Source organism: Onychostruthus taczanowskii, unplaced genomic scaffold (assembly GCF_017590055.1).
Source record: "Onychostruthus taczanowskii isolate IOZ18803 unplaced genomic scaffold, ASM1759005v1 scaffold29, whole genome shotgun sequence".
In the NCBI taxonomy this organism is placed as follows: Eukaryota; Metazoa; Chordata; class Aves; order Passeriformes; family Passeridae; genus Onychostruthus; species Onychostruthus taczanowskii.
Window position 1 is genome coordinate 6,878,931 of NW_024500239.1, and position 26,669 is coordinate 6,905,599.

The 26,669-nt window shown below is 40.9% G+C and overlaps 1 protein-coding gene across 1 annotated transcript; it reads right to left on the reverse strand.

The window, feature by feature from the left end:
- Positions 1-273: 273 nt before the first annotated feature.
- On the reverse strand, positions 274-26,120 carry GLIPR2 (GLI pathogenesis related 2). Its single transcript, XM_041408087.1, has 5 exons — positions 25,590-26,120; positions 13,433-13,541; positions 9,803-9,906; positions 2,781-2,858; positions 274-1,829 (listed from the first exon to the last, which is right to left on the reverse strand). Exons 1-5 carry the CDS (start codon positions 25,600-25,602, stop codon positions 1,669-1,671), a joined length of 465 nt encoding a protein of 154 aa, XP_041264021.1. The 5' UTR covers positions 25,603-26,120; the 3' UTR covers positions 274-1,668.
- Between the last annotated feature and the right edge of the window lie 549 nt (positions 26,121-26,669).

Below are 26,669 nucleotides of genomic sequence, written 5' to 3' on the forward strand. Positions count from 1 at the left end.
AGAAACAAGGTGCCAAGCAGGAGGTCGGGAGAGAAAGAGGTGTGGCTCTTCAGCCTCAACCCTTCACTCAGCCTTTGTATGAAGTGAGGATTTATGATCTGCTGCATGATTTAGCTTCTCTTAGAAGGTCTCTTCTTTCTTTCCTGAACTAGAATAGTTGGTGCTTTTATTCCCCCCCGTGTGTTACAAAAGTAATAATATCATATGTTAATGTCCCGAAAATAAAATTGAATGATTATTTGACAAAGAATCAAGTAACAGCAAAGGCTTGAGTAGTTCATATTCAAAAATATTTATTTTTCAGTTGTTCGTGATATGTGTCAAATTCTTGGTTACAGCAAAAAAATTGTAACAAACAGCATCACAGTGACATATAATCAAGCCATAAGAGTGCAGTTTATTATAACTGTGTAAACAAAAACAAGTATTTCTGTAACGGCACTGTCCATGAACCAGATTATGGCATATAGAATCTCAGCAAAAGTCTAGAGAAACTTTTACAAAGAAAACAAACCCCCAAATTGAAGCAGGTATATGAACCTGGCCAAAATGGCCCAACCCACATTTAATCAGAGAAAAAAGTGTCCCCAGAATTTTTGCTTGCCTTGTTCTTAAGGAAATTAAATCTTTATTGTTTTCAAGGCATGAATCCAGCACATGAAATACTACTATTATTGAATAATATGAATAAAGAGCATACATCTCTTAATTATTACCTTTGTGAACACCCCTACTCTTACATTATTAAAGATGAGATGATTTGAGAATGTTATTGCCTGTATAGCATGACACCTTTAAAAGATATTCCTTAAAAATAAGTTACTGAGAAATAAAATTCAAAGTACACCATCAAAGAAACTTTTTTGTGCATAAATATCAAAAAAGTAGAATCTTATTTTTATGCAATGGAAGTAAACAATTTGATTATAATACAAGGTACATACTGTAAACTGTAGGATGCACTTTGAACTTTATATAGACTAATCTCAAACGTATTTTACATATCAGCATCTAAAATGGGATTAAAAAATTACAGGGTTTTTTAGATCATGCATTAGTTACAGCTTGCTTGATGGCCATAATTTTGCCAGCAGCTTTTTAGTGTTCTGAGAGATCCATCCTCTTAATACAAACACACAGGTCTGAATTCCACTACATTTTACACGTGTACCTTTCATACAGGAAGTTTTGCGTGTGTTCCATTTGCAGAGAGTAGGTCCCACAACAGCAGGAGGTAAAGACAGAGCAACTAAGGTACAGTTATGAAAAAGGATTGGACAGCTGGGAGCATATAATATAATTACAAGCTGGTATCTTCAGTTTACAGAAAGCTATAAATTTTTTTGTTAAAAAAAAAAAGACATTCAACATGTGCTTACTCACATGCTGACACAGAGTTCATGCAAACAATTTTAAAAAATCTTACCCATTTTATCCTTCAGAAATGCTGCTTATAGTTCATCCTCAAATAAACTGAGGTCCCCCCAGAAACAGCAGGGGCCTGATGTGCACATTGACTCAAGCAAAATGTAATTGGTTTCTTCACACTGAGATGTGAACAGAAGTATCAAACAGATTTCATTGAATTGGGCTTAATTTCAACACTGTTAGGTCCAAATCCAGGTTCACTTGTCATTAAGCAATAAGACTACCTTAAAAAAAATAAAGTTATTTTCTTGGAGGAAGAACATTTTCTTCATAATAGCCTGGATTTACTACATTTCCAGCTGGATCATATCTAGCCACCACAAATGTTGAGCCATCACTAGCAGATGCCTTTCCAACTCCCATCTTTTTTGTGTTCTTCCAAACCATTGCTGTAAAGTGACCTGAAGAAAGAGAGAGAAACATAAACATTCCCTTTAGATACTAAATCTGTAACATTTCCTTTAACATGTGAGGTGCTGGGGGAAAGAAGAACAATACACAGCTGCTCTTTTGTCTAACATGAGAACAAGCTAAGGACGTGAAAAGGAACCCTACCACTAGCATTTTGTCTTGAAAATCCCTAACCTGATATGTTTTCATACTACTATTCCCATTTCCATGTTCTGTATCCAAATAAGAGCATGTAGCAGGAGAATTGTGAAAGAAGTAGTTGGATAAGTATCTGATGCAAAATTTGTCAAAGACATCACAGTCTGTACTCCCTGCAGTGTGAACAGCAGCTCTGGGAGTGACTATTATTCACTTGCTTTAACTGCCTCATACTCCCCCATGTGTTTGCATGTGCAACTTTTCAAAAATCCCACTATTTCTGTTGCTTCTTCTGCCTAGTTTAATAGCTACCCCCACATTGTTGTTCCCACTATGCATAGGCAAATCCCAAAATCAGGGAGAAAAGCGTGATTTTCTTAATTTGAAACAAGGTCAGGTACCTTTCTTGCTTGGGCACTATTTGAGGAACAACATTCTCAAATCCATTTTGCACTAGATTGTTAATGTGCAGCCAACAACCTGTTCCCAGTCTCCAAATTTTAGCTGAAATGATCTTTGTGAGTGGAGTGATATAATTCAGCAGAAATCACATGTCAATGTAAACAACACAGTAAATTGGAATCATCCTATATGATTCCAATTGAACATTTCTTACAAATTAATTTGCCTTAAAAATAAGTTGCCTGTTCAAAACTTTGAAGTCAGAGGAAAAATGCGGTACTAAAAAAACCCTAAAAATTTTGCTTATTTTCTAATTTCTCAGGAGTTTTTATATTTTGTCAGTTTTTAGAATAACAGTAGAAGTTTCTTTTTTGAAGAGACAGTTCCCAGTGTGAACTTACCTGTCCTAGAAGAAAACCCTGGGTTTTGAAAGCTGTAATTTTTTATTTCACTGTACCATCTGTCAGCCACATCTTTTCCTGAAAGACAAAAGAAATGTGCTGTAGAATCATGACATAAACACAAAAGTGTAGCTCACTTACAGCCTGGCCAGTAAGATCTTCTGTAACTTTCAGCTTGGAAGGTAATGAAGACGCATCTCCCTCATCTTGGATAAGTGCTCCTGTCATCAGGCTTACACATACAGCTTGCACCAGCTTCTTCCTCTTGAAATGTTTGAAAATGCCTAAGTGTGCCAGATTTTCTAAGCAAAGGCCACACCTGTGAATGTTTACCCCTTCCAGCTCCAGGTAAACAACAGAAAAATTAAACTTCTGCTGTATTTTTAGTTTCCCATGTTCTCACCAGCATTAAATATTTCTGATTTTTGAATGCATTTGTTTTTAGTGGTTTCTACCTAGCACTAAAGCCATTGTGAAGGCCCATTTTGAGGCCCTATAATCTGGGGTACTACAGAAACCCCAAATATTCATACTTAGGAGCTGTTTCTGTATGGAACTCTGTGTGTCCAGCATTGTCTCATCCCACCCAAGGCTCTCCCTGACAACAGCTGTATAGGGACTATGACTATGGCCAGGGATGTAGCTCAGACCAGAATCTGCAGATGCAATGCAGACAAATGTCAAATGTTTCTTGTTTTCCATTACTGGTTGTTAGGAAATTCTTGTGCCAAACACTGGGGGGATGAGAGGGGTCAGGTTTTTCCCTGAGTAAACTTCATAATTCAATTTCTGCTTAGCCATCCAGGATGTATCATCCACACAAGGCCAGGAGATTTCAAAGCAAGCTGCCAAAGCTGTTGAGCCTGCCATCATGAAGAATGCTGGTCCCTGGTGGACTGTTGGCTGCAGAAGAGCAATGACTCATGCTTTGCTATTTTACAGCAAAAAGTCTTAAACTTGTGCACTTCTAGAAGTCAGACACTACATCAACTTCTTTAAACTTCAGTTTGTTATGACTGAAGTCAGCTAAAAGGATGATGCTGTTAGCCTGGCAAGCTGGTTGTCAGAGCCATGGCTGATAAGCAAATATTCAATGAAATGCTATCTCTAGAGAGGCTTATGAACTTGAAGTACTATGAACTTATATGCCACACTGGTCATTAGGAATAGTGCTGAGTAAAGCAAATAATTTTTTCTACACAAAAAGGTAATAAAACATCTCTTGCCTCCCAAAGTAAAAGTTTCAGGAATAACAATTGTTTTATTTTCCTTCTCTCTTTGCATGGGAAAAGCAAACCCAGTAGATCTGTATTATGGTTGAAGTATGTAACACATACTTATTTGTTAATTTCTTACTCACATTAAAGTTAAAATGAAGACAAAAAAAAAAAAAAAGAGATAGTGCAAATAGTGACCTTTATGCAATACAAGGGGAAAAGAAAAAGCCCATAGTAAAAAAAACACACAACAAACCAATCAGATCATGCTGTCCTACTCTAGATTTCATAGCTATGAAGGATTTAAATGGGTTTGTGGTAAGCTGGGTGTAACAGAACTACAGAAGGTGACTGCTGACAGATCAGGCCTTATGAAGCCCATATATTCTATGTGTACTAGTGCTGAAGTGACTATACTACATAAGAAAGATTTTAGAAGATGTAGGACTGCATTCTCACTGCTGCCAGCTTTCTATTCCCTCTGTTAATGTATCAGTGTGACATAGTATAAACAGTATTTAAAGGGAAAGTCCCCCCCACTTTGCTTACTGTAGCTCTGAGAAGTGTGCCTAGGCTGCATGTGACAGAACTTAAAATCTCCATAATGCAAGCATTGCAGGGCACATGGAAGTCTTGGAAAACACAATATCTCTTCATCATTAATTTGTTTTTAATTTAAAGAATACTATCATTTGAAAAATTGCTTGTTTTTTAATTCAAGGAAGATAGCAATGGCATCAGGTAAGACTGCCTCAATCCTGTACCTGAAAGACAATGAGCATAGTTGGGCAGCACAGTCTATCATGTGTTATTTCCAGATTTCAAGGATGAAAGCTTTCAACTGACTGAGGCCAGGCAGTTAAAGCAGAGAAGCTGATCACTATTCTCCATTTTTCACATGCAAAAGCAAGTTTTCATCATATGGCATTGCTGTCATCATCCCTGAATTAAAAGAGTTGTGGCCTCATAAACTGTGGGAAAATAAAGACTGACTTTTTTTCCAGCAAAAGAGAAGGTCACCAAAGGACTAGGCAACTTTTGACAAACTCTGTCTTGAAAACATTTTAGAGAAGTGTCTTGTAAGTGAAGTGAATGAGTGGTATGTGTCACATGGCAGAGGAAGTGAAGGGGAATCCAATGTGGAAGCTATTACCAACCGAGAAGACACATAGGTACCTAGTGATTAAACAGTCTCTCTCTCCTCTGAAATACTTTTCTTCTGATTCTTTGCCCTTTGTGGAGCAGTAAACAGTGCCCTGGTGGGACACAAGCCAAACCAGTGTTGAAAATGACAGCTTGCACACAGGGGACTAAGGAAAATCCCTGTTTTGAACCCAGTGACCTCCAGGCTTCCAGAGAGAAAACAGCACAAGGGTCAGGAGTGCACTGAGCCTACCTGCTTTAGCAGCAACTTGCATCCTCAGACTTACTGGTCCAGAAAACTGACCACAATATTTCCATTTAAATGTATTATGGAATAAATTATGCAGTCATATTTAGAGCCTGTTTTGATTGCTTTTCAATGTTTGTTGAAAACTCCTCCCCCTGCTCCCAAAGTTCCCCCAAAACAAAGGAAGTTGGTTGCTGTTCAAAATGCTTTTCAGTCAGAAGGAAAAAAAACACAGAAAAGAAATTGCTCCCATTCCTCATTCCTGATCAGAGCAAAAATGATAAAGTTTACTCCTTTCAAGAAGCACATGGATCTGCCCTGCAGTCAGAGCTGCAGCTTCTCTTCTGTTGCTCTTCTTGTGGGCTGATTAATAAATATTCTGCTGGGCTTTTTTATCACCCTTCCTCTTTGCACTGCTGTAAGCTACACTCAGAGTTTCAGCACTTTCACTGTGGAAACACAGTTTGACTCCACCCTTCTCCCAGTGAGGGAGAGCTCACTGATGACCTGCTCAGCTAGGCTTACTAGATGTTCATTTCAGAACAGGCTGAATCTCATTCTAATGAATTTCAGTCATGATGGACAATCTTCCTCAGGTGAAAACTTGCTGCAACAATCCTTGAACTGATGTCCAAGTATAGTTTTGCCCAAGACTAGGACCAGAACAAGCACAGTGATTTGATTTTACTTACACAAGCAGCATGCTTGCAACATGGCCACACTAGCTGTGCCTCAAGCTTCCTCAGAGGGTCAGAGGAGTGACCATGAGGGCTCAGTCCATATGTAGGACTAACAGTCTAAGTAATGTCCCCCTTATTATCAAGGAGCCACTGCATGTAGGCAGTGACCTGGCCATGCCCTGCATCTCATCAGCTGTGTGGTTGTTTCATTAAGTGTCATTCTCCTGGGTGAGGAGCTCCATTCTGTGTGGATGTCAAGGGTGTGAGTGCCAACAACTTGTACCAGACCAAGGGTTGCAGGGACCTCTGTGTGGTGCCATCAACTGGAGCACCAGCAAAGCACAGGAAGGACCAGCTGGTGAGCAGGTGAAGGGCTCTGGGGTAAGCTGCAGAAGTGTATGGCCATTGCAGGGTGGTTCTGGTCAGCAGCCAGGGGCCTCTGTGTGTGTGAGATGCACTGTGTGTGCTGGTGACTGGAGGGGAACTGCAGCCTTAGGAATTGGTATGTCCAGGTGCAAGCTACTGGTGAGATTAGGATCCAGGGACAGCTACTGGGCAGACTGAGTGTCTGAGCTCAGCTACTGATGGGATCCACACTGGAATTCTATCTCTATTATATACATATATATATAAACATATGTAATTTAATACTATACAACATACATTATATCCATTTTGAAATCATTTACTGAGAAATAGATACTTGTATTTTTACATACTATATTAATTTGCTTATATATACTCCAGTAACATATATTGGAATCAGCTGGAAAAGGAAAGAGGAAGAGGCCACTGGTACTGCTCATTTTAGCAAATAGACTGCATCTGTTTGTGCTATTTGTGCTGCTCTGCACACAGACATAGCATGTCTATGCTACATGTGTGTTTGTGTGCATAAGGCTGGAAACACATTCCCAGCCTGCGCAAGACTGGACACACATTCCCAGCCTCACCATTGGGAACACAATGCTGTGGCAGCCCTGTTCCTGTATTCAGCTCACCTCAACTGGGCCCAGTTAATTTCTCTGGGCCCAGCCTTACTGTTTCTGCTCATACCAAAGAATGCTTAAATCCTCAAGTAATCCCACTAAGTTGCTAATATCATCCTAATAGAATCACATAGACCATATTTCTCTGCAAATGGGCAGCACCTTGGTGATCTACTTAAAAACTAAGTTTTCACAACATCTCTTCCACCAGTCTGAGGGGAAAGAGGGTAGATTTAACATTGCCTTTGAAATAAAATATCTACCTAGACTAAAGTCATACCAATGGCTTTTGGAAGTAATTCTCTGCTTTCAAAATCCTTCATGCAGGTCCTTACTTTTACTTTATTTAACACTATTGTACGAGCCTGTGTTAGACAGCAAGAGATACATCAAGGCAGGCCTTCAGTAAGAGCACACTCCTGCAGGGCTTGGACAGACAGTGCTTGTGCTGTTCTGCACACCAGTCCCAACCTTAGGAGACCCAGATTCCTCCCGTGACAGATCTGGGTGATAGCTGACTGGATTTCTCTTACTAACTCTCTAGAGTTCATAAACCACAGTGCTTCCACCAGCAACAGGGCAGGTTCTTCTCAGCCACACCATCCATCCTAAACAGAATTCAGACATTCAATGCTTGCCTTCAGCCCCCCAACACAGGAGAAACGAGATGAGGCATCCTGAGAAGCCTGACATAGCACAGCTGCCAAGGCAGGCTGCGGTCTCTCGCATTAGTGGCAGATGACAGCTCACTTATTTGAGCACAGACAAAGAAAAGTCTGCCACGGAGCAGTTCCTGCAGGACTGGAGGGAGGAAACAGCTGTCAACTCTTTCTTGGATTACAGGGATAAACATATTTCTAGCAACAGCTTTAGGCTATGTAACTCTAAAATCCTGAATAGAATTCAAGGTATTCTTGTACCAGGAGAGGAGTCATATTAGAAGGCTTTATAGTTGAAAGCTTAAGCCTTCCCTGAAACAAGAAATGCATCTTCTGGCATTATTACAGAACTCAGCAAGAGCCAAAATAAACAACAGCATCACTTTTTGAGAGAGAATACAAAGTATTCTAGAGGTTTATTGAGTCTTGCTTTATCTGGGAAAGAAACCAGAAGACACTGCCTGCCTTTGTTAAGCCTCTGAATGGATGTCTTAATCCAAATTTCTGCCTCATTGAGCAGGGTACAAATTAACTATCCAGAGGGAACTATATGAGAAAAAGAGGAAGAATGAACCAACTCCACAAAGATAAAGACTAAGCCTAGATGAGAAAATAACTTCCTTTGAAAAACTAGCTTTCTCATTCTGGTATTTCGAGTGATCCTGTTGCATTGGAAATGTAGAAATGTTTCACAGAACAAAAGAGGATGTAGCTTAATTTGCTCAACATGGTATTTAATCCTGTGAATAAAAACCAGCAAAACTTTTCAAAACTGTAAAGTTATGTATGGAAACTGTGCATTGAAGAAAACAGACCAGATCCAGTGAAAAGACAGACATTCTGTAGAAGGATTTGTGTGCTATGTTTCCAGCTCTCTAAAAGGGAATTCTGTGGCTTTAACCTCAAGGGAAGGAGCACAGGCCAGTAACACAAACAAGAAAGAGCTAAGCTCAGTCAGTGAGTCATAGCCACTCTGCAAACTCTGCTGTACATCTGTGTTTTCCCATGCTGCTCCGAATCCTTTCCTCACACCCTTGCAAAGGACAGAATGCCAAATATGAGCAGATCAAATTGTATTTTTCCACCATGGGATTCTTTTTCAACAGGAAAATTGGGACTAGAGTTTGCACTTGAACAGGAACCAAACAGCATCCCTGGGACTAAAACTCACTAAAATTTCCAGATCCTTCAAACAGAGCCTCCAGCCTACAGAAACGAGCTTGTGTTTCTTTGGGGCTGTGCTGGAAATTCCAGGGGTAGATTGGAATAAAGAAAGCAAGTGGTCACTTTTAATACATCCCACCTGCTGTCCCAGCAGGCTGAGGCATGAGCCCTAGTCATTGGAAGGAGGCAGGAGGGAAGAGCCTGCTGAATCTCTCTCCAGCTGAGGGCTTAAAACAGGCTGTCAGCCTGACCAAAATTCAGCTCCTGGGGCAACCAAACCAAAGGCTCCCAATTACAAATTACATTTACCATCAGAAAATACATGGAGTAAAATAGTCTTCAAAAATGTAATAATGATAAAGGGCTTAAAGCTGTTTGCTGACAGAGTGGAAGATATTAGTGGAAGGACATTAGCCACTGTCACTTTGGTGTCCAGTCCCCTGCTTTTGCCCCCACAAACAGGAACTGCTGTACAGTGTGTAAGAGACATTTTTCCACTTCCCTCACCACAGCTGGGCTGTGGGCAGACCTCTCCTTGGCTGGGACAAACTAAGGATAAAGGTGAAGTAGGGGGCATAGTTGACTTCCTTCTCTCCTGCATGGACAGACAAGTACCTCTAAAGACAGCTCCAGAGCAGGGACACAGGGAGCAGTGTAGCTGCCAACTCCTGCTTCCAAAGGGACATAACACACCACCAGTAAGGAGACCCTTACTCCCCCTGTGCCCACATATGCTTCTTGCTCTCAGGACACATAGGTGACTGCAACCACCAGCCTCTCCCCAGGGAGCCTGGGCTGGGCTATGCTGGGTACATTTTTGAAGTAGAGGAAACTCCAGCAATCTTGCTACCAGATGCAACCCAAAGTACTTGAGATAAGGCATTTATCAGGTGTCCGTGAGACAACAAGAGAAGAGAGCTCACCTGATTGGTCATAGGATGCCCATGCCAGGTTTTCTCCACAATTCCCATTAGCAGACTCAGAGCTGTGCTTGAGGACCCTCGTGGCAGCCAGTTCTTCTGCATACCTAGCAAAGGAATCCACACATTGGGTCAGGGACCACAGCTGCAATGAGCAGAAAGGAGGAGGAACAGGAGGAAGAGAAGGATATGCAAGCAAGGAATTGTGCTGGAAGATGACGGGTTTAAGTCAAGTTGCAAAGCCCTGAAGCCAGAGATGCTTTAAGCTTACATAGATCAATGAGTTAGGCAAAGGAAAAACACATTTTTCCTGTCTTTCATGAGCATCTGCATAAATTCTGAGAAGGACCTAGAAGAAATCAAAGGGCAGATCCCCATGCACCACATTTTAACCAGCACCTGGAAATCCAACAGCCATCCTTAGCCACAGCTGGTGGTGGAAAGGGAAGTACCTACAGCAAATGCTACAGCTGCCACCTCCTGGCATTTCTAGGTCCCTCACAGGAGTAAATTAAATGTTCTCAATGAGACTCGAAAAAAAATCACAAGTGGGAATTCAGTCAAAGCAAGTGTAAACTCCCTACATTCACAAATGAAAAAAAAAAAAAAAGTCAAATGTAAAAAAAGGGGCAATGTACCAGGCAATAAGATGGAAGAGAAGGGGATCACATGGAGACTCTGAGGCAACAACTGTGCAAACCAACACAGGGATAAGCAGCACTGTTTCTGTAGAATTATAGAATTTGACATGTGTGCAAATGTAGGATGTATTTTATTTTCCTAGAACAATAGGGTTAAGAAGAACATCATGGGTAAAGCAATTACTCTCTTTATTCAACATTGGAAAGGCTTCAGTACAGAGACAGGGAAATTGGAAAGACCATTTGTTATTTCTTATAGTGGCAACACAGAGAGTCATCAGGTCACAGATTTAAAATTCAAGTGAGACAAAGCTCTTCTTCCACACTGTGCAGCAGAAGTCATTTCCACAGGACAATGCAGGCATCAAAGCACATATGAATTTGAAAAAGAGAGAGGCAAATTCACAGTGTATGGATGTGGGGAGGAATCTTCACAGCATATTAAACAGCAACAAATAAATGAGGATACAACTTACTGCTTAGGAAAATGGTAATGTCCAGGATAAATCTGTAATTTCCAGAAAAAAATAAGGAGGAAGGATCACATTTGTTTTGTCCTCCTACTCCTTCCCTAATCATGAATTAGTGGCATCTGCCAGAGACGTGAATTTTGTCCAGCTGAACATTTTGACCCAAGCTAGTACTTCAGTCATCAGTTTCTAATTTCCTTATGCCCTAATCGTCCCACCAAAACAAAAAGAAGAGTAATTAGCTACATCCATTAATTTAGAAAAAATGAAAACTTGTCAGTTGTCAGTTTGCTAGATCCTGAACCAGAGGATCTTTAGATGCTGTCTCTACAGTCCTGTAATTTTTCTCAGGATCCTCATATCCCAAGTAAGAGGCAGGACTGAGACTAAGTACACATTGCAGATGGATGAAGCTGCCAGGGATTTGAGACAAAAGGTGATTAATCCACTCCAGCTCAGGCAGTTGAAAGCATGAGATTTTCATCTGAGATCATCACCCTGTGCTTCATTACAGTCAGAGATAAACAGACACCTGCTGAGGCTGACTCATCTCATGTTAAAGCAGGGATTCAATAGTCAGTTCACCTGTCACAATAACTGGACCTGAAAATAGTAGGAAACGCACAATTTTCAACACAGGTAGAGGAGCACAGAAAAGCACCCAGAGAGAAAAGCACCCAAATACATACCAACAAAGGTGTATATATAGGGTATACCCAAAGAAAAGGTGAAATTCTTCTTTTAATTTAAGAATATAAAAAAATCTGTCTTGAAAATATGAGATTTCTTAAATTTCTTATCTTTTATTTTGACCAAAACATTTCTTGTTCTTGCTATCAACCAGTTTTATCAGTCTCTGAACATGTCTTTTAATTCTTACAAGTTACAGACCTCAACCAAAGAGAGGTTTCCTATTGTTGTTCATTGCAGCAGGGCCTCAGCTGAGACCAATGAGGGCTGTGAAAATTTTCTGAAGGATCTAAAAATACCCAGCAAGGGCAGCAGCACACTCAGAGATAAATGTGGAGCAATGCATATTTGATAGAATAATCTGAACTATTCGTACAAGCCGACTTGTTCAAACTGAGTGTTGCACTTCTGAGACCCAACAAGTGCTATTGACAAGTCAATGAAATCTCTTCCTCACTGTGAGCATGAAAAACAGAAACAAAAAAAAAAAGCCTTTAGAAGAACAGAAGGAAAGTCCCAGCAGATTACAAGGTTGATGAATGAGTCACTAGCATTCTACATTTTAGGAATACTGTATCCAGTTATAATGGTGTCCCAAGAATTAAAAAAAAAAAAAAATTAAAAAAAAAAAAAGAAAAAAAAAGAAAAAAGAAAAAAAAAGTGAAAACACCAAGATTTTTCTTGCTGGGAGAGGTCATGTCCACATGCCATTTACATGGTGTGTTATACAGCACAACACCTGGGAGAAATCTAGGAGTCAGGAGCCAGTTCATCTGTGTCCCATCATGCTGGGACAATAAATCAGGTTCTGGAAAGACTACAGCATCTCTCTCTCCTGATCACCCAGCACAGAGGAATCTGTATGGTTATGGTAGAAAGCTAATGGGAGGCGATCTTATGGCTAGAGTAGGGATCAAACTGCCCACCACTTAGTATAATCTATCTTCTGAATAGTTTAATCAGCATTTACTCCTTCAGTTATCTCCTTTGTACTGGGAGAATCAGCATGAAAAATAATTGAAGATTTTTAAATCTACTTTTTGAAAAAGATTGTTGTAAAGAGAAGGGAATTAATCTGGTTATCGTAACTACAGTAAAGAGGACAAGCAGTACTGGACTCCAATTTCTGTAAGGAAGACTCAAGTCAGAGAGCAGGAAAATGGATTCGCTGCATGTTGGACTGAGAAGAAGTTGTGCAGTCTTCAACACTGGAGTAGAGGCAAGATGTTTCCTTCGTGACAGAACAGAACACACATAATACTTTTGTGGCTGGGAGATAGATAAAATAATCAGAAATTACTTCATCCTGATTCCACTGATCTTAGACCAGTCACCACTTCTTACCACAAAAAAGTCCTTTTCCCACTATTTCAGCAGGAGTAGATCTTCTCCTGCATATGACAGTCCCTCATTTGACAGAAGTGGTGGTAAAGCATATTTTAGACAACTGCCCTCTGCAGAGGACACCAGTGCAGACAGATGTAGTCCACATCTGAAAAAGGCTCCATTTGTACAGTTGCGATGGTCACATGTGTCCATGTGACCAACTACTATTATGTGATGGAAAAAGAGGGGATGAAAGAGTAGAGTCCCTCACTTTCTACTCAGTAAGTCTTCACTGGTTATCAGCATGTTACAGTTGTGATGGTCACGTGTGTCCATGTGACCAACTACTATTATATGATGGAAAAAGAGTCCCTCACTTTCTACTCAGTAAGTCTTCACTGGTTATCAGCATGTCAAAAGGCAAATATCTTTGCAGTAAACACAGTCAAACCTAACAGATAAAAGTATAACAAATTTCATTAGAGAAAAGTAAGAACTGAACTCACTGCTGGGCTCCTCTGTTTAACTTCTTGCAGAGTTTTAATGGGGGGACTCCATGTTTCTTCCTGTAGTCATTGTGTACTTTCAAGACTTCTTCAGCAAATTGTTTGGAAGCTGAAATCACATTAAAAAAAAATTGAAAGGTCTGTCAAATACAGATATTAGTGAAGACAGAAAAAGCATACGCTGAAGCCAAGCCCTGGTGCAGGCTGGACAGCAGAACTTAAGGGTACCACCCTCATTACCTGGCAGCAGGATGAAATGAAACACTGACTTCCATCCAGAAACAAACTCTAACAGACAGTCCCATTGGGAAGCTACAGACTCACCAAAGGTTGAAGAAAACTGTGATCCTTACTGCTTTCTTCGATAGCAAAGTGATTTAAGGTTAGTCAATCAGTTTGTCAATTTAAAACCAAAATCAGTTAGGCTGACTTTTATTTTAAGCTATCAGTGCAGTGTATCATCATTCCAATCTCAGAGTAAGCAACAAATATGTCCTTTGAGGAGATGCATTAAAAATGCAAATGATTGTCCCTCTATGCAAGAATTGTCTGTATTAGTCAGGGTACCACCTAAACATGTTTAGAGCTCTGCAAGTACTTGGAAACATGCACCATTCTTCTAATTAATTTTATAGTACAAATTCATAGAAATCTCAAAATGCACCTTTATTTGGCTCAAGACAAATGTTCACAAACAGCAAGTGGTAAGGAAAGAAACAACTACTGTGGCATGGGTTTTTATATTTATTAATGATTCATCAGCTTCATTTCTGAATATCTCAGTTAGCATGACTACCATAATTTTCCTCATAAGACACTTGGGAAACCCAAACAGCTCCTATGACTAGAAAGAGTTTCCTGTTATTAACCTTAGATTTCTCATCTTCCTCTCACTACTTGATCCTGACAACTAAAATCAATCATTCTCTGCTGTATTAGCATTATTCTCTTCTGCTGTCTGTAATGATGCACTTTCCCCAAAATAGAGCTGTCAGTTTGCGCACGCTGCTCTCAGAATTTTTCCCTAAGCTCACTCTCATGCTTTAGGCTGCTCTTGGAGTTCTCTCCACTTTCCTCAACAGCACTGGGATAATACAGCAGCCTAAAAGAATCTCAGTAGCCAATGCACACAAGAAAGCAATTACGGTTTCATGCAGTACCTTAAGTCTTTTGAACACAGTCTGAAGTTGGGTTGACTCTTTCCTGATCAAAGTGTCATTGTGGACATATATCTAACATATTCTCCATAACATGCTTTCAGGCTCACTCTTTTGGTATCAGTTTATTGGTATAACACAGCAGCCCTGTTGAACAAAATGACATTTGCCCACCACCTTCCTCCTCTTCAGTTCTCCCTCAATTTTATGTTGCACATCACAAGTTGCACATCATCAGGAAAACAAGCACCTCCACTCTGATATTCAAGCACACAAACTCCTCTTTGCTAATGAGCCTGTCCCATCACTCTTGTTGCCATAGCTCACAGCTCACTGATTCTAGCAGGCCAGAGTCCTAAACCTCTCATCTGCTCTGTTGCAGAGGTAGCCAATTTCTACAGCATCTATCAGAAGTCACTGAGGAAAGCAAGCCTACATCCAGTTCATGCCCTTCCCTGATGCAGGGGGTCCAAGCTTCCAGCAAGGAAATGTTAAGACAACCTACAAATAATGACATTGAAAAACACAGCTTTGAATGTTGCATCACATACTCCAGACTACTTTTTTCTCTTGAGACCATGCTAAACTTGTGCCAGTTATCACCTAGACTTAATATCTCACCCACTCAACACTGAAATTGTAGATAAACAATCTGACCCCCAAATATGGAAGTTTATATCCAAATAATTTGCTCTCAATGACAACATCAAATTGAAATTCTAATTTAAAAAAAAGGTAAACTGAAATACAGATTTCATCAGTGCCCAGTCCATACATTAACAGAAATACTGCATAATGTAGCTCTGTACTAACTTTCTGGCTTACAAAGAGTAACAAGTCATGGACAAAACTGAGTTGCTTCTAGCTGCAACTGCTATGTAACAGGCACTGCTATGCTGTCCCTGGAGAACCTCCATCCTCCCTTTCCCTCAAAGGTGGCTGCTATAGAAATGCTTATCTTCTGTGACTCAAGCTCATGTGCTAACCACCTCCCTCTGTACAGCTTTTCCCGTGCCTGATGATGTGTGGAGAGGGACGCCCAAGTGCCAGATATATTTCAGATTTGTTTCAGAACGCATGTTAAGTTTTTCCATTTTACCGGTGTTCCATACACTGAGAAGCCAGGCATTAAAAGTGCAAGTTAGTGGGCGTTTTCAGGCTCCCACCCAAATGGGAACAGTTTCCCAAACAGCTGTGGAGACGTACTTCTTTCCCTTCATGTAAGCTGCTTAAGCTGCTAGAAAAAAAATATTTTCTACTGCCAGAGAGTTAAGCTTGGTCATGAACCATTACACACCTTAATAAGTAAAACAACTGAAGGTATTAGATACAGTTGCTTGCTCCTCAATATTCAATTATTTGCCTCCATTTCTTATTCTTCTGCAACATTGGCTAAGATAATGGCAGCATGTGACAATGAATTTCTAGGCTATGATGTGGTACAGAGCATACCTTACAGCTGTTATGCTCTTGGACTCCACGTTCATTGATCAGCTTTCTGTGATAGGCAAAAATAGGCAGAAGAATCTAGACTGCCTTTTCCCATCACATTTGTTTTTCAGATAATTCTATTTCTCTATTCTACTGTCTCTAAACAGAGCCAATCTACTCAGTCTTTCTTGCATGAAGAGCTCTCATGCCTGAATCCATACAGCCTCTTGTTAGAGCTGTCTTCTCCTGCCATTTCTACTTTTCTACCAAAACAGAGGTGAGTTACCCGAACATGTGTTCCACAACATGAGCTGCCCTGCATCACCTTTGCTGCTGTCAACTGCACCTCCTCCACTGCTCCCATGCAAGGTGATAACAGTGAATTGTTCCACAAAGCACCAAATCCCTGCACAGCAGAAATGCTGTGGGTAGCCTTTAGCTCAGCACTCAGGACATACAACATTATAGCAGGCACACACATGACTAGCAAAAGAAGCATATGTTTTTATGCCTAAGTATCCACCCTGGTGACTCCAAAATGAGCCCTGTATCAATCTCTAGAGTTATTGTTCCTCAGTGCTTTTTGTCCTATTGTTTATGGATTAACTTTCACTGGTCATGTTTTACTTTCCATAAATACTAAATATTTCTATTTAGCCTTCAAATAGTTAATATATAATGCTATCAACAAGAGAGAGTTTGGACTGTTCAGTCTAGAGAAGACAAAGTTTTGGGGAGACCTTATTGTGGCCTCTGCTTAAAGAGGGCTTATAAGAAAGACAAAAGGCAGACAATTTATTAGGGCCTGTAGTGATAGGACAAGTCGTAATAGGTTTACAATAAAAGAAAGTCAATTCAGGCTAGATGTATGGAACAATTCTTTTATTGTAAAGGTGGTGAAACACCGGCATAGGCTGCCCAGAGAGGTGGTGAATAACCCATCCCTGGAAACATTCAAGGTCAGGTTGGATGGGACTGAGCAACCTAATGTAGTTCAAGATCTGCCTGCTCTGGGGGGTGTATCAGAGGACCTTCAACAGTCTCTTCCAAGCCAGATTGCCCTGTGTTACTATGAGACAAACCTCTTTCAGAATCCTACAGAGAAAGGTACCATTACGTCTGTCTCAATCTCTCTTTGAACCACGACAGAGGCCTCAAACTCTTCACCCAATGTGTGCATTAGAGGTAAATTGAGATAAAGACCCCACCTTTCAATCTTCCCCCAAAAATAAATACCTAGAAATTTGCTCTTATATTATCAGGACACTGCATGTTACTTCCATGTTACTCTTTCGGGTCCAGAACCAGGCAGAATGAAACGGTCCTGCTTCCAACCAGACCAGGGCTAACTTTTGCAATAGCCAGGAGGAACCACAACTAGGACCTGGAGATTATTCTATACCACCTCTCATCATTTTCTAGGAATGGGGGAAGGGGTCTCTTCCATGTCAAGGTAGTGTGGCATGATCAGCTATTTTAGTCTCTGAGTGGTAGTGAGCATTTGCATATGAATCACTCACCTGTCCTGTACATTTTTCTATTAATATTGTTGCTGTTACTCTTTGTTTTTCTTCCTGTTTCCAGTAAATTGTTTCTCATTGCTGTTTCCAGTAAATTGTTCTTGTCTCAACAATTTTTAACTTTTTGTTTCTCCAGTTCTCCTCTCCAGGCACCCATGGGAAGGGTGAGAGGAGAATGCATGAGCAGTGCATCATTTGGGGAGGTTTCAGTAGGAACACTAAATTGGAGAAAACCATTCCTAAACTAGAACAGAAGCCAAGTGCCAGAATACATGGAGAGGACAGATGCAAAGTAGATAGAAAACACATAAAAGGTAATTAAGTAATTGTTTAAACACTGAGTTTAAAACCAAAATCCCTTCAGTTTCCCTGGATTCTGCAGAATTGCTCTACTCTATCCTGGAAGCAGAAGTGGTTACGGAACAAGAATGCAGCAAATACAGCTTTTAGCATGCCCAACGGGTTTGTGGAAAAAATAATTAGAATGTTTAGGGAACTGTAAAGTAATTACATCAAAAAGTCCTTTGTTACTGTCCCAGGTAACTGATACTTTTATTGTGACAAACTTCTCAAAGTATATTCACTGACTGGAAACAAGCAAAATTCTCAAGTAAAGGAGATCCCAGCTTCTAAAGACCACATTTGCATCTAGACTTTTCTAAGATATCTGACATTTATTATTAATCTTTATCCACACTTGAAATGTAACTCTCTGGAAACCATCCCTAGCTGAATCTTTCCCACTGTGAGAATAGCATTCCTTCAATGGAGAATTGATGGATGTCTAACTGATATGAGAAATATTAAGAAGACAGTCATGTTCCACTGCACTTTGACTCAGCACTTTGGTTTGAAGCCACAAATGCTTCAGGGTGGTCTCATGCTCGCTGGTGTCTGCAGCAACACAAGGAGTGAATGTTCCATGCTTCTTTCTCCACGTATTTAACTGCACTCTCTTGCCCCCCATTTGGGGCTTCCAAGACTGGCCCTTAATGCTCTATGTCATTTGGGAAAATGGATCTGACACTCCAATTCATTAATCATTTCCAGCCATAAAAACTGATCTCCCTGAGTGTTAAATTCCCCTTTTCTCTAACATAACTGGCTGATTGCTTGGAAATTTACAGAAGAAATGAAACCATGTATAAATCCTGGAGGAAAGAAAAGATTAAATCATACTATGTTTAGAAAGTATTGTATCCTGGGTGGGGTTTCCTTGTCTCCTTTTACACAATCAAGAATTCAGTAAAGGAGCAAGGTCTCCATCCTCTACAACAGGCATTTATGAAAGATATCGTAATTGTTGGTACATGATTTCCCTTCCAACCTGAATTATCCTGTAACCTTACTAAAAGTTAGAAGAGAAAGTACTGCTGATGGAAGTGAAAGGAATTGGGAGTTATAATTAGATACTAGTTTAAACGGGAGTAGTTTCCTGGAACGTTCCTATGTTTGCTGCTCAAAATAGCTTTCTCTTCAGCTCAGGAGATCCTTCTTCAGGAAGGAGTTTTTGTGATGTTTCTCAGCTTCCCGTTTTGCCTGAATTTGCTCACACACTTGCTTATCACTGGGATGAACTTCAGGACAACAGTGAGATGTCTGAGTTAACTGCATCTGATGGACAAGGACCCCACTCATTTTAATATCTGGGCTTGCTCTACAGCAAACTGCAAATTAATAACCTTGCATTATCTGTGCCACACAATGTAACACACTCTTTTCCCCCACACCCAATCTGGGGCATGTGGCCTGAGAATATGATGCTGCCGATGCAATAATGTTTCAATGACATTAGTCAAGTCACTACTTGATTGCAAATCCTATTCTTGCTATAATAGACAGTGCTGATTACTTCCTCACTTAAGGCCTTTTATAAACAGTAAGGCAATTGACTGCCCTGATTAAAAAGGAACACCTGGTAAACTGGAGGCTGCACAGCTCTGAGAGGCAGCAGAGCCTTCCGTGATACAGGCATTTACAAAACAAGCAGCACTAATCAGCAGTCTTGGGGTCTTGAGCACTGACAGAACCAAGTTTTCACTTTCACTGGAGGCAAGGGTGTGAGAAGAAATCCTTGGCTTGTAGCCTGTCTCCTCCAAACTGACCAACAATCAGAACAACAAGCAGTCACTTCCATGGAGCATTCATCTTACATAAAGTTGGAACTGATAGCTCATCATCTCCAGAGCAGCCAGTTCCGGCTTTGCATGAAAGTCAATCAAAAGTGTTCTTTTTATTACTATTCTGCCAGGAAGGGCACCTGAATATTGTAATCATGTGACACAGACAACATTTGTAGGCAGCTAATGTGCATGCTGCTATCTCTTTTAAAAAGACTAAGGAGACTCCCATCAGAAAGACCTCCTATTCTTAAATCCAACTGCCACAGAATTCCTAGGGCACATGCACTTCCAAACACAAAGCCATAAGTGACCTGCATGTGTTAGAATCACACTATGCAGGAGAAGTAATTAATGTAATCTTCTCCAGCTTCTTTCCCCAATGCTGTATATGCTTAGAGTTTATAATTACAGCAATTTATTGAAGAATATAAGGCACAACTATATTTATTAATGAGTAACAACAGAAATCAGTTGTTTTGAGTAATTGAAAAGAAGTAATTGAAAAGAAGTAATTGAATTCAAATGGAATATTTTTTTCTATTCATATTTTGGATGCTGCTTGTTCTTATGCTCTGTATGTGGACAGCAACAGACATAACCTTGTTTTTACCCAGTGCCAAGATCATTTTAGCATAGCACTGTTGGCTGTGTGGTGCCAACAAAAGTCTTTGGAAAGTGAAGAATTTTGCAAGCAAAAATCAAACAGAGATAGCACCCAGTGCCAAGCTCATTTTACATAGCACTGCTGGCTGTGTGGTGCCCATAAAAGTCTTTGGAAAGTGAAGAATTTTGCAAGCAAGAATCAAACAGAGATAGAACTATCCCATGTCTCCTGGCATATGCTCCTGCATTTTACACATCTACCATTCATGTTCTATCATGGTTTGGGGTGAGCATACCTGAACTAGTTTTAATCTCATCAACTCCAATATCCTCCCACCTTGTTTTTCTGCCAAGGACATCCAAGATAGCTGGGCAATGTTTAAAGTATGTTTATTTATGCACCTCCCTGAGGCATGGAAATATGGCCACGCACATTTCTTCTGATCACTGATGTGTGTGAACTCTCCTACCCAGTAATCAAAGTCAGGCAGGGAGGCACAGAAATCTTTCTTTACTCACATTTACAATCAATTACACCACCTGTTTTTCATCCCTCTGCTCAACAGGTTAAACTCCAGTTCTCAAAATTCAAAATCTTTTTTAAAAGGATTTATTTCATAGAATCACAGAATAATAGAACCGTTTGGATTGAGAGGGACCTTTGAAGATCATTTAGTCCAATCCTCCTGCAATGAGCAGGGACACCTTCAATTACACCCTGTTGCTCAGAGCTTCATCTGACCTGACCTTGAACATTTCCAGGGATACATTGAATGTCTAGAGTGACCTAAACAGGCCCATATTGTCTTCCTACACAACACCCCAGACTCCTACCACCTCCTCACACCTACTTGCACAGGAGCCAGTTCTGCACCAGGGAGATTGGGCACCCACACAGCCTCACCTCATCCCCCTGTGCAGGGCCACCCAGCCCAGCTCTGGCTGCTGTTCAGACCTTCACAGACTGGGCAGAACTTGCCTACATCTGCCTGTAAAAACAGAACAGAGATAGGCTCCAACTTATCTTTCAGAGAACAGCACAGCCTCTACAGAAAGAGAGATCTGACATACCCTTCTGGCCTGTTGAGATAAATAATAAATAGCAAAACAGTTAAAATCAAAATACTTGTTTTCTCATACTTTTTTGTTCCTGCACATAGAGCAGCAACAGAAGCAAATTCAAACCCAGGCAAGATAGACACTACCAACTGTACACATAGAAAATGCAGAGTTTGCATGAGATTTCTTTGGTTTGTGGTTTGGTTTTTTTTGTGGGTTTGTTTTGGTTTTTTTCTTTGATACAGGACAATAGCATGGGAAACCTTGGTAGGTATCTCAGTTACTACAGACCGTCATATCCTATCTTATTCTTCCTGAGCCCTTCCCACTTGTTTCAGTATTTATCTGCCTTGAACACAAGGAGCTAAGGGAATAATCTAACAGCTGACAGGAGCAACCACTGTTGCGTGGGGTGGCTGCTGCATTCTTCTCCCCCACCAAAACCTTGATGGTTCAACAGACAGGTAAAAATTGGATGCAGAATACTGCCAAAGCCTGACATATTCCTGGAAGACTTTTTTTTCTCTGCTACTTATTGAACTTGAACCCAGCAATCAATGTCTTCTGCATACAACTGGAGATGCAGGACTAAGAATTAAATTAACTTTGAAAAGTCATTTTCCCACCACACCTCCAGTTCAGTTCTGGTGTAAAGAAAAAGACAGTAACTTGTGTTGGCAAGTTCTGCAAATGTCCTAATGTTACCAAATGCAAAAGCTCAGTTTCTAGCAGTTCAGACAATCCATCTTCCCTATCCCCACTAGTCCTGTAAAAGCAGCCAGCACAACTCTTTCTCATTTTGGCAGCTCGGGAGTATCTGATTTCTCAGAAAGGAAACAGGTCACTTGTCCAGTATGCCTGTATTTCTGTCATGACCTGCTATGGCTGTCTCTTACCAGGATGCTGAACTAAAAGTCAGCATTTCAGCTGAAGACTTCGCTCATTCTGTAGCAAACACAACAGTCCTTTTTACTATACTCTGATGATGCTCTTAAGAGTTAAAAACCAGCACATGCTTCTAAATGAGATTAAAATCAGCGTGGAAAACTGCATTGAGTCTTGTTCCTGTCTCTTTGCCTTTTCTTAAAATCCTTTCTCAGCCCCTCTTTGTTTTTTTGTACTGACTCAAAACGCAGAGCAGTGGGTAACTCCCAGTCCTTTCTATGGAGTCCCGCCCACATTTGCAGAAGTGGCAGGAAAAAGGAAAAACAGCAGAAAAATAAAACCAAATTCTGTAAAATGATTGCAGTATTTACTGAGCCTGACCTTGACACCATCTGCATACACTTGCCAGAATAAAGAGAGCTATTGCCCCGTACAGAGCAAGCGGGACAAGCTCCCTTCCCCCACGAGGCTGAACCCGGGGGAAAGTGGGAGAAATAAAACTTTTAGCAGCCTTTCCTACCACCATCCCAGCCTATTCAGAGACTCCCACTGCTCAGCAGAGATCCACGTGCTCCAGAGCGGAGGAGCAGAGCTCGCAGCCAGCTGCTTTCCTGAGTATCGCCTGCAGCTGCTGGGATGGATGGATGGATGGATGGATGGATGGATGGATGGATAATCCCCTGTGGGGTGAGGGCTGCCCGCAGGACCCCGCCTCCGGCTGTGCACAGCTACAGCGTGGTCAGAGCCCTGCCAGCACGGCACTCTCAGCAACAGGGCAGCCAAGAGCTGCCAGCTCCCCATCCCCTCCTTTCCTGCAGAAATATTATCCCTGTCTTCTTGATTAGAGCTATCTGGGATCTTTGGGGACGTCTGCCTGCACTCCCCACTAATCCAAATGGTGTCTGAAAAGGGAAGACCTAGGGGAGGGCAGAGGGGGTCTCCGTGTTTGGCTTAAGTGTTTGCAGGAGTTATGACCACGGGAGGCATTTTCTAACCCTGACAAGGAAGTTTCAGTATGGATTTGGTTTCATCAGCCTGCAGCTTTCAGGGAAGAAAGCTGAGTCAGAGGCACCGAAGGTTTCAACACTCAGCTCTATCCAATGAAACACAGCAATGTCAAGTCTCTAGCTCTGACACTTGGAATGAACATTGCTTCAAAAATAATCTACCAACTAGTAATACAAAGCTACTGGAGCGTTTTTACCAAAGAACAGAGATTTCCAATAGCAGGTTTTCTTTGCATGGGGATACTTAGACCTCAAGACAGATTTACCAAAACCAAGAGAATAAAGAAACTGCTCATTTCTAGTAAAGTAGTGGCCCCACTTGTCATGAATTAGAGCATCCTTAAATTAAACTTTCAGGAAATCTCTGCCTTAAGCTTTCTGACCAAGGAGAGGAGCAAGGAATCTGTTCTGAGGTCAAACAGATCTGTCATGCAACCTGTTACATGTTCACGTACTCTAGCACAGAGAAATTTGTCTGAATCATACCTTAAGAGTACTAGAGCAGGAACACATTTTGTATTTCACACAAAACACAGAGGAAGCAGTACTCTGTACAACAGCTGCTCTCTCCATTCAAAGGCAAACCACACTGAATGATCTCAGACAGGAATTTGAAGGCTTCAGTGAAGTAGAAAGGGCAGATGGGATTTAGTCAATACACCAATTGTCAGGACAGGATCTGTTTTATGATTCATCTAAAAATATTGCACACAGCTCAAAGACAATAACCTAGACCTAGTTTAACATTGGTTTGAAAAGCATGCCACAAATAGTTAGAAAACATTCCTAACACGTACCTAGATCTCAAGCTCGATTTGTATAACCACTTAAGGATGCGAACATTACCCATGCCTTGGCAAAGGGAGTTTCTGGTCTGCCATTGTTCCTAAGTTTGTAAAAATTGACTAATGCACAGCAATAAATGTGCATGGGGAAAAAAATGAAGATGGTAATTGCCTTATGACTGTTCTAGCAATTTTCATGCATTAAAACAAAGGAGATTTTCATTCCTTTGAGGATTGTGAGATGCACAGTGGAGTATCTCTACTGCTTTTGCCCAATGTGCTTTGCTAATGTAATGTACAGGCACTAACTACATTGATTTGGTATTTGTACTTAGCACGGGAAGTGCTGAGCTTGATACTTCACAGCAACTATGCTTATTTGAATTGTTACAGGGTTATTTATCCCAGTCTAGCTGTCAGGTTATGAGGACAAACCCACCCACTGGCAGCTGGACTTGGCTACAAAAAAGCAGGTGGTTTGCCTGGACTGGGTGTCATACCAGTAAACCCTCTACAGTCATATTTGCAGACAGCTCTGATCTCATCTAGCATGATGACCTTTAAAAATAAAGAAAAATGAAAAAAAAACAAAAAAAAACCCCTAAAAAAAAACCCCTAAAAACTAAAAAAACCCTACACCAATACACCCATGCTGAGGCCCTTTAAAGTGTTACTCACACAAAGATTTTCCCTAAGTTTCTCTGAAGAGGTTTATTTGAGTTAATAAAGCACTAAGTTTTGCTGAGCATGTCCCTATATGTGCTGTTCACACACAGGGCAGACAGACAACACGCCACCAGGCTCTGATTTGTCAAAGATACAATGCCCTAAGAACAAGAACAAAAAGTCCCATCCAGTTTCACAGCTGTTTCAGAAATTCAGGACAGTTTTTTACTCATGTTTTTTAACAGAGCAACAGTGGAGAAACCCCAGGGCACGGAGAACTCCCTTCTGAAGGTCCCTGGCTCCTTGGAAGCTTTGGAGATGTCTCTCCAGCCCAAACTGAGCAGGGCACACAGACAGCCAGCAGCAGTGGGAAAAGAACCAACAGCACAGGCAGCAGCAGCAGGGAAAGGCTTAAAGAATATGTGCACAGCTGGGGAGACTTAAGAGCTGAGCAAGTCTGTCCGCAGTTAAATAGTAACCAGATCTTACATCTAAATCCTTCCGACAGGAAAGGTGATAAAGCTTACCCCCCTCGAAGCATCCTGCTGCTTATCGGCAAGGCTAATAAGTTTGGTCAGACAGCAAGACACAAAATAACTTTAAAGCTACAGGATTCAAAGTCATTTTTTTACAGCAAAGCAAAAGTACTTTAGGTTACAAAATACAAACTTTACAAAGTTGTATATGAAATACAGCTACCTCTACACCGTGCAGGCTGAGGTGGGGGGTCGCTTTTCTTTTAGTTTTTTTCAATCCAACCCTTTGTCAGAGAGAAAGCTCCTCCCAGACTGTACCATGCACAAATGAAAGCAGCCTGCTCCGAGGAAAGCCACTGAACGCTTTAGCGACGCTTTCCAAGCATAAAACCAGGCACGGACTTTGTGCGAACACACAGCCAACTGCACGAAGGCATTTGCTCACCTGATTTCCCCATGACCAAGTGGGTTTCTTTTTTTATTTATTTTTTTTTTTTTAAATTTCACCTGCTTCCTCCTCTCTTGACAGAGTTTTGCCGCTCAGTGCCGGGATGAAGTGTTCGCAGTTTCAGCTCAACTTCATTCGCCTGCGACCGCTGCTGGAAAAAAAAAAAAAAAACCTCGCTACCGCCCCTTCTTGAGCGCTGGAATAAGCCTGCCCATGCCTTTATAAGGCATAGGGACACCGATCTTTTTTCATGAAAAGTTCCTGGTTAGGGTCAGGAGCTATTTATCCGCCACAGTAACCAAGCAGCTCCAAAACACCATATGTTTTCACATACCATTTTAGCTTAGTAATCGCATCTGTCTTCTGATAAGAGTAGGCTGTGAGAAAAAATTCTGCTGACAAATAGATCTGCTACCACAGTGGGCATAGCCCATGGGGCTCATTCATACAGCTAAATGCTGTTGAAGTTTTACCCACTTGCTGTGCGTAAAGTTGAAACAGAAAAGTGATAAAGCACTTTGAAGTATAACTACATTTGTATGTCTAAAATGAATCACTTCCTGCACTGTTACAACATAATCTGTAGAAGGTATTAGTAAAATAAGATTTTGCAGGTTAAAGAGGAGCTGTGCTGATGGTGTGTTTCTATGAAAAGCATTGGATGTGAGTATGTCTCATTTCATCTGTGTAAGCACGCTGTGCCACTGTTATCTACACGCCACATCGAAATGCCTCAAGCTAATCTGGCAAATATTAACTACTTTAACTACAGTGAACACGATACTTTGATTTAACTTCAGAAGTGCTGCATATCTACAAACAGTAATTCAGTTACGTGTTTCCAACTTTCATCTTCTCATCATCAAAAAAATCATCCGAGGTTAATGCTTTTCAATTTTTAAAATGACTTTCAATATTTCAAGGTTTTTCTTGGTTTTGTGCCAAGTCTGCTGGCTCATCAGGATTTAGTAATCCTTTGTCCATCTCTGTAGGCTTGGCTCTATGGTAAGTAAAGGAAAAAAAAAAGATGCAAGGGTTGGGTGTTTTCCTTCTTATGCAAGTAGCAGCAGCAGGTGG

What these genes read in the sequence shown, in the direction of transcription:
- GLIPR2 (XM_041408087.1), bottom strand. An exon ending in TTAAACAGAGGAGCCCAGCA is followed by an intron (nt 9,907 to 13,432) that starts GTGAGTTCAGTT and finishes TTCCTTTGCTAG; the next exon opens with GTATGCAGAAGAACTGGCTG. An exon ending in GGCATCCTATGACCAATCAG is followed by an intron (nt 2,859 to 9,802) that starts GTGAGCTCTCTT and finishes TTTGTCTTTCAG; the next exon opens with GAAAAGATGTGGCTGACAGA.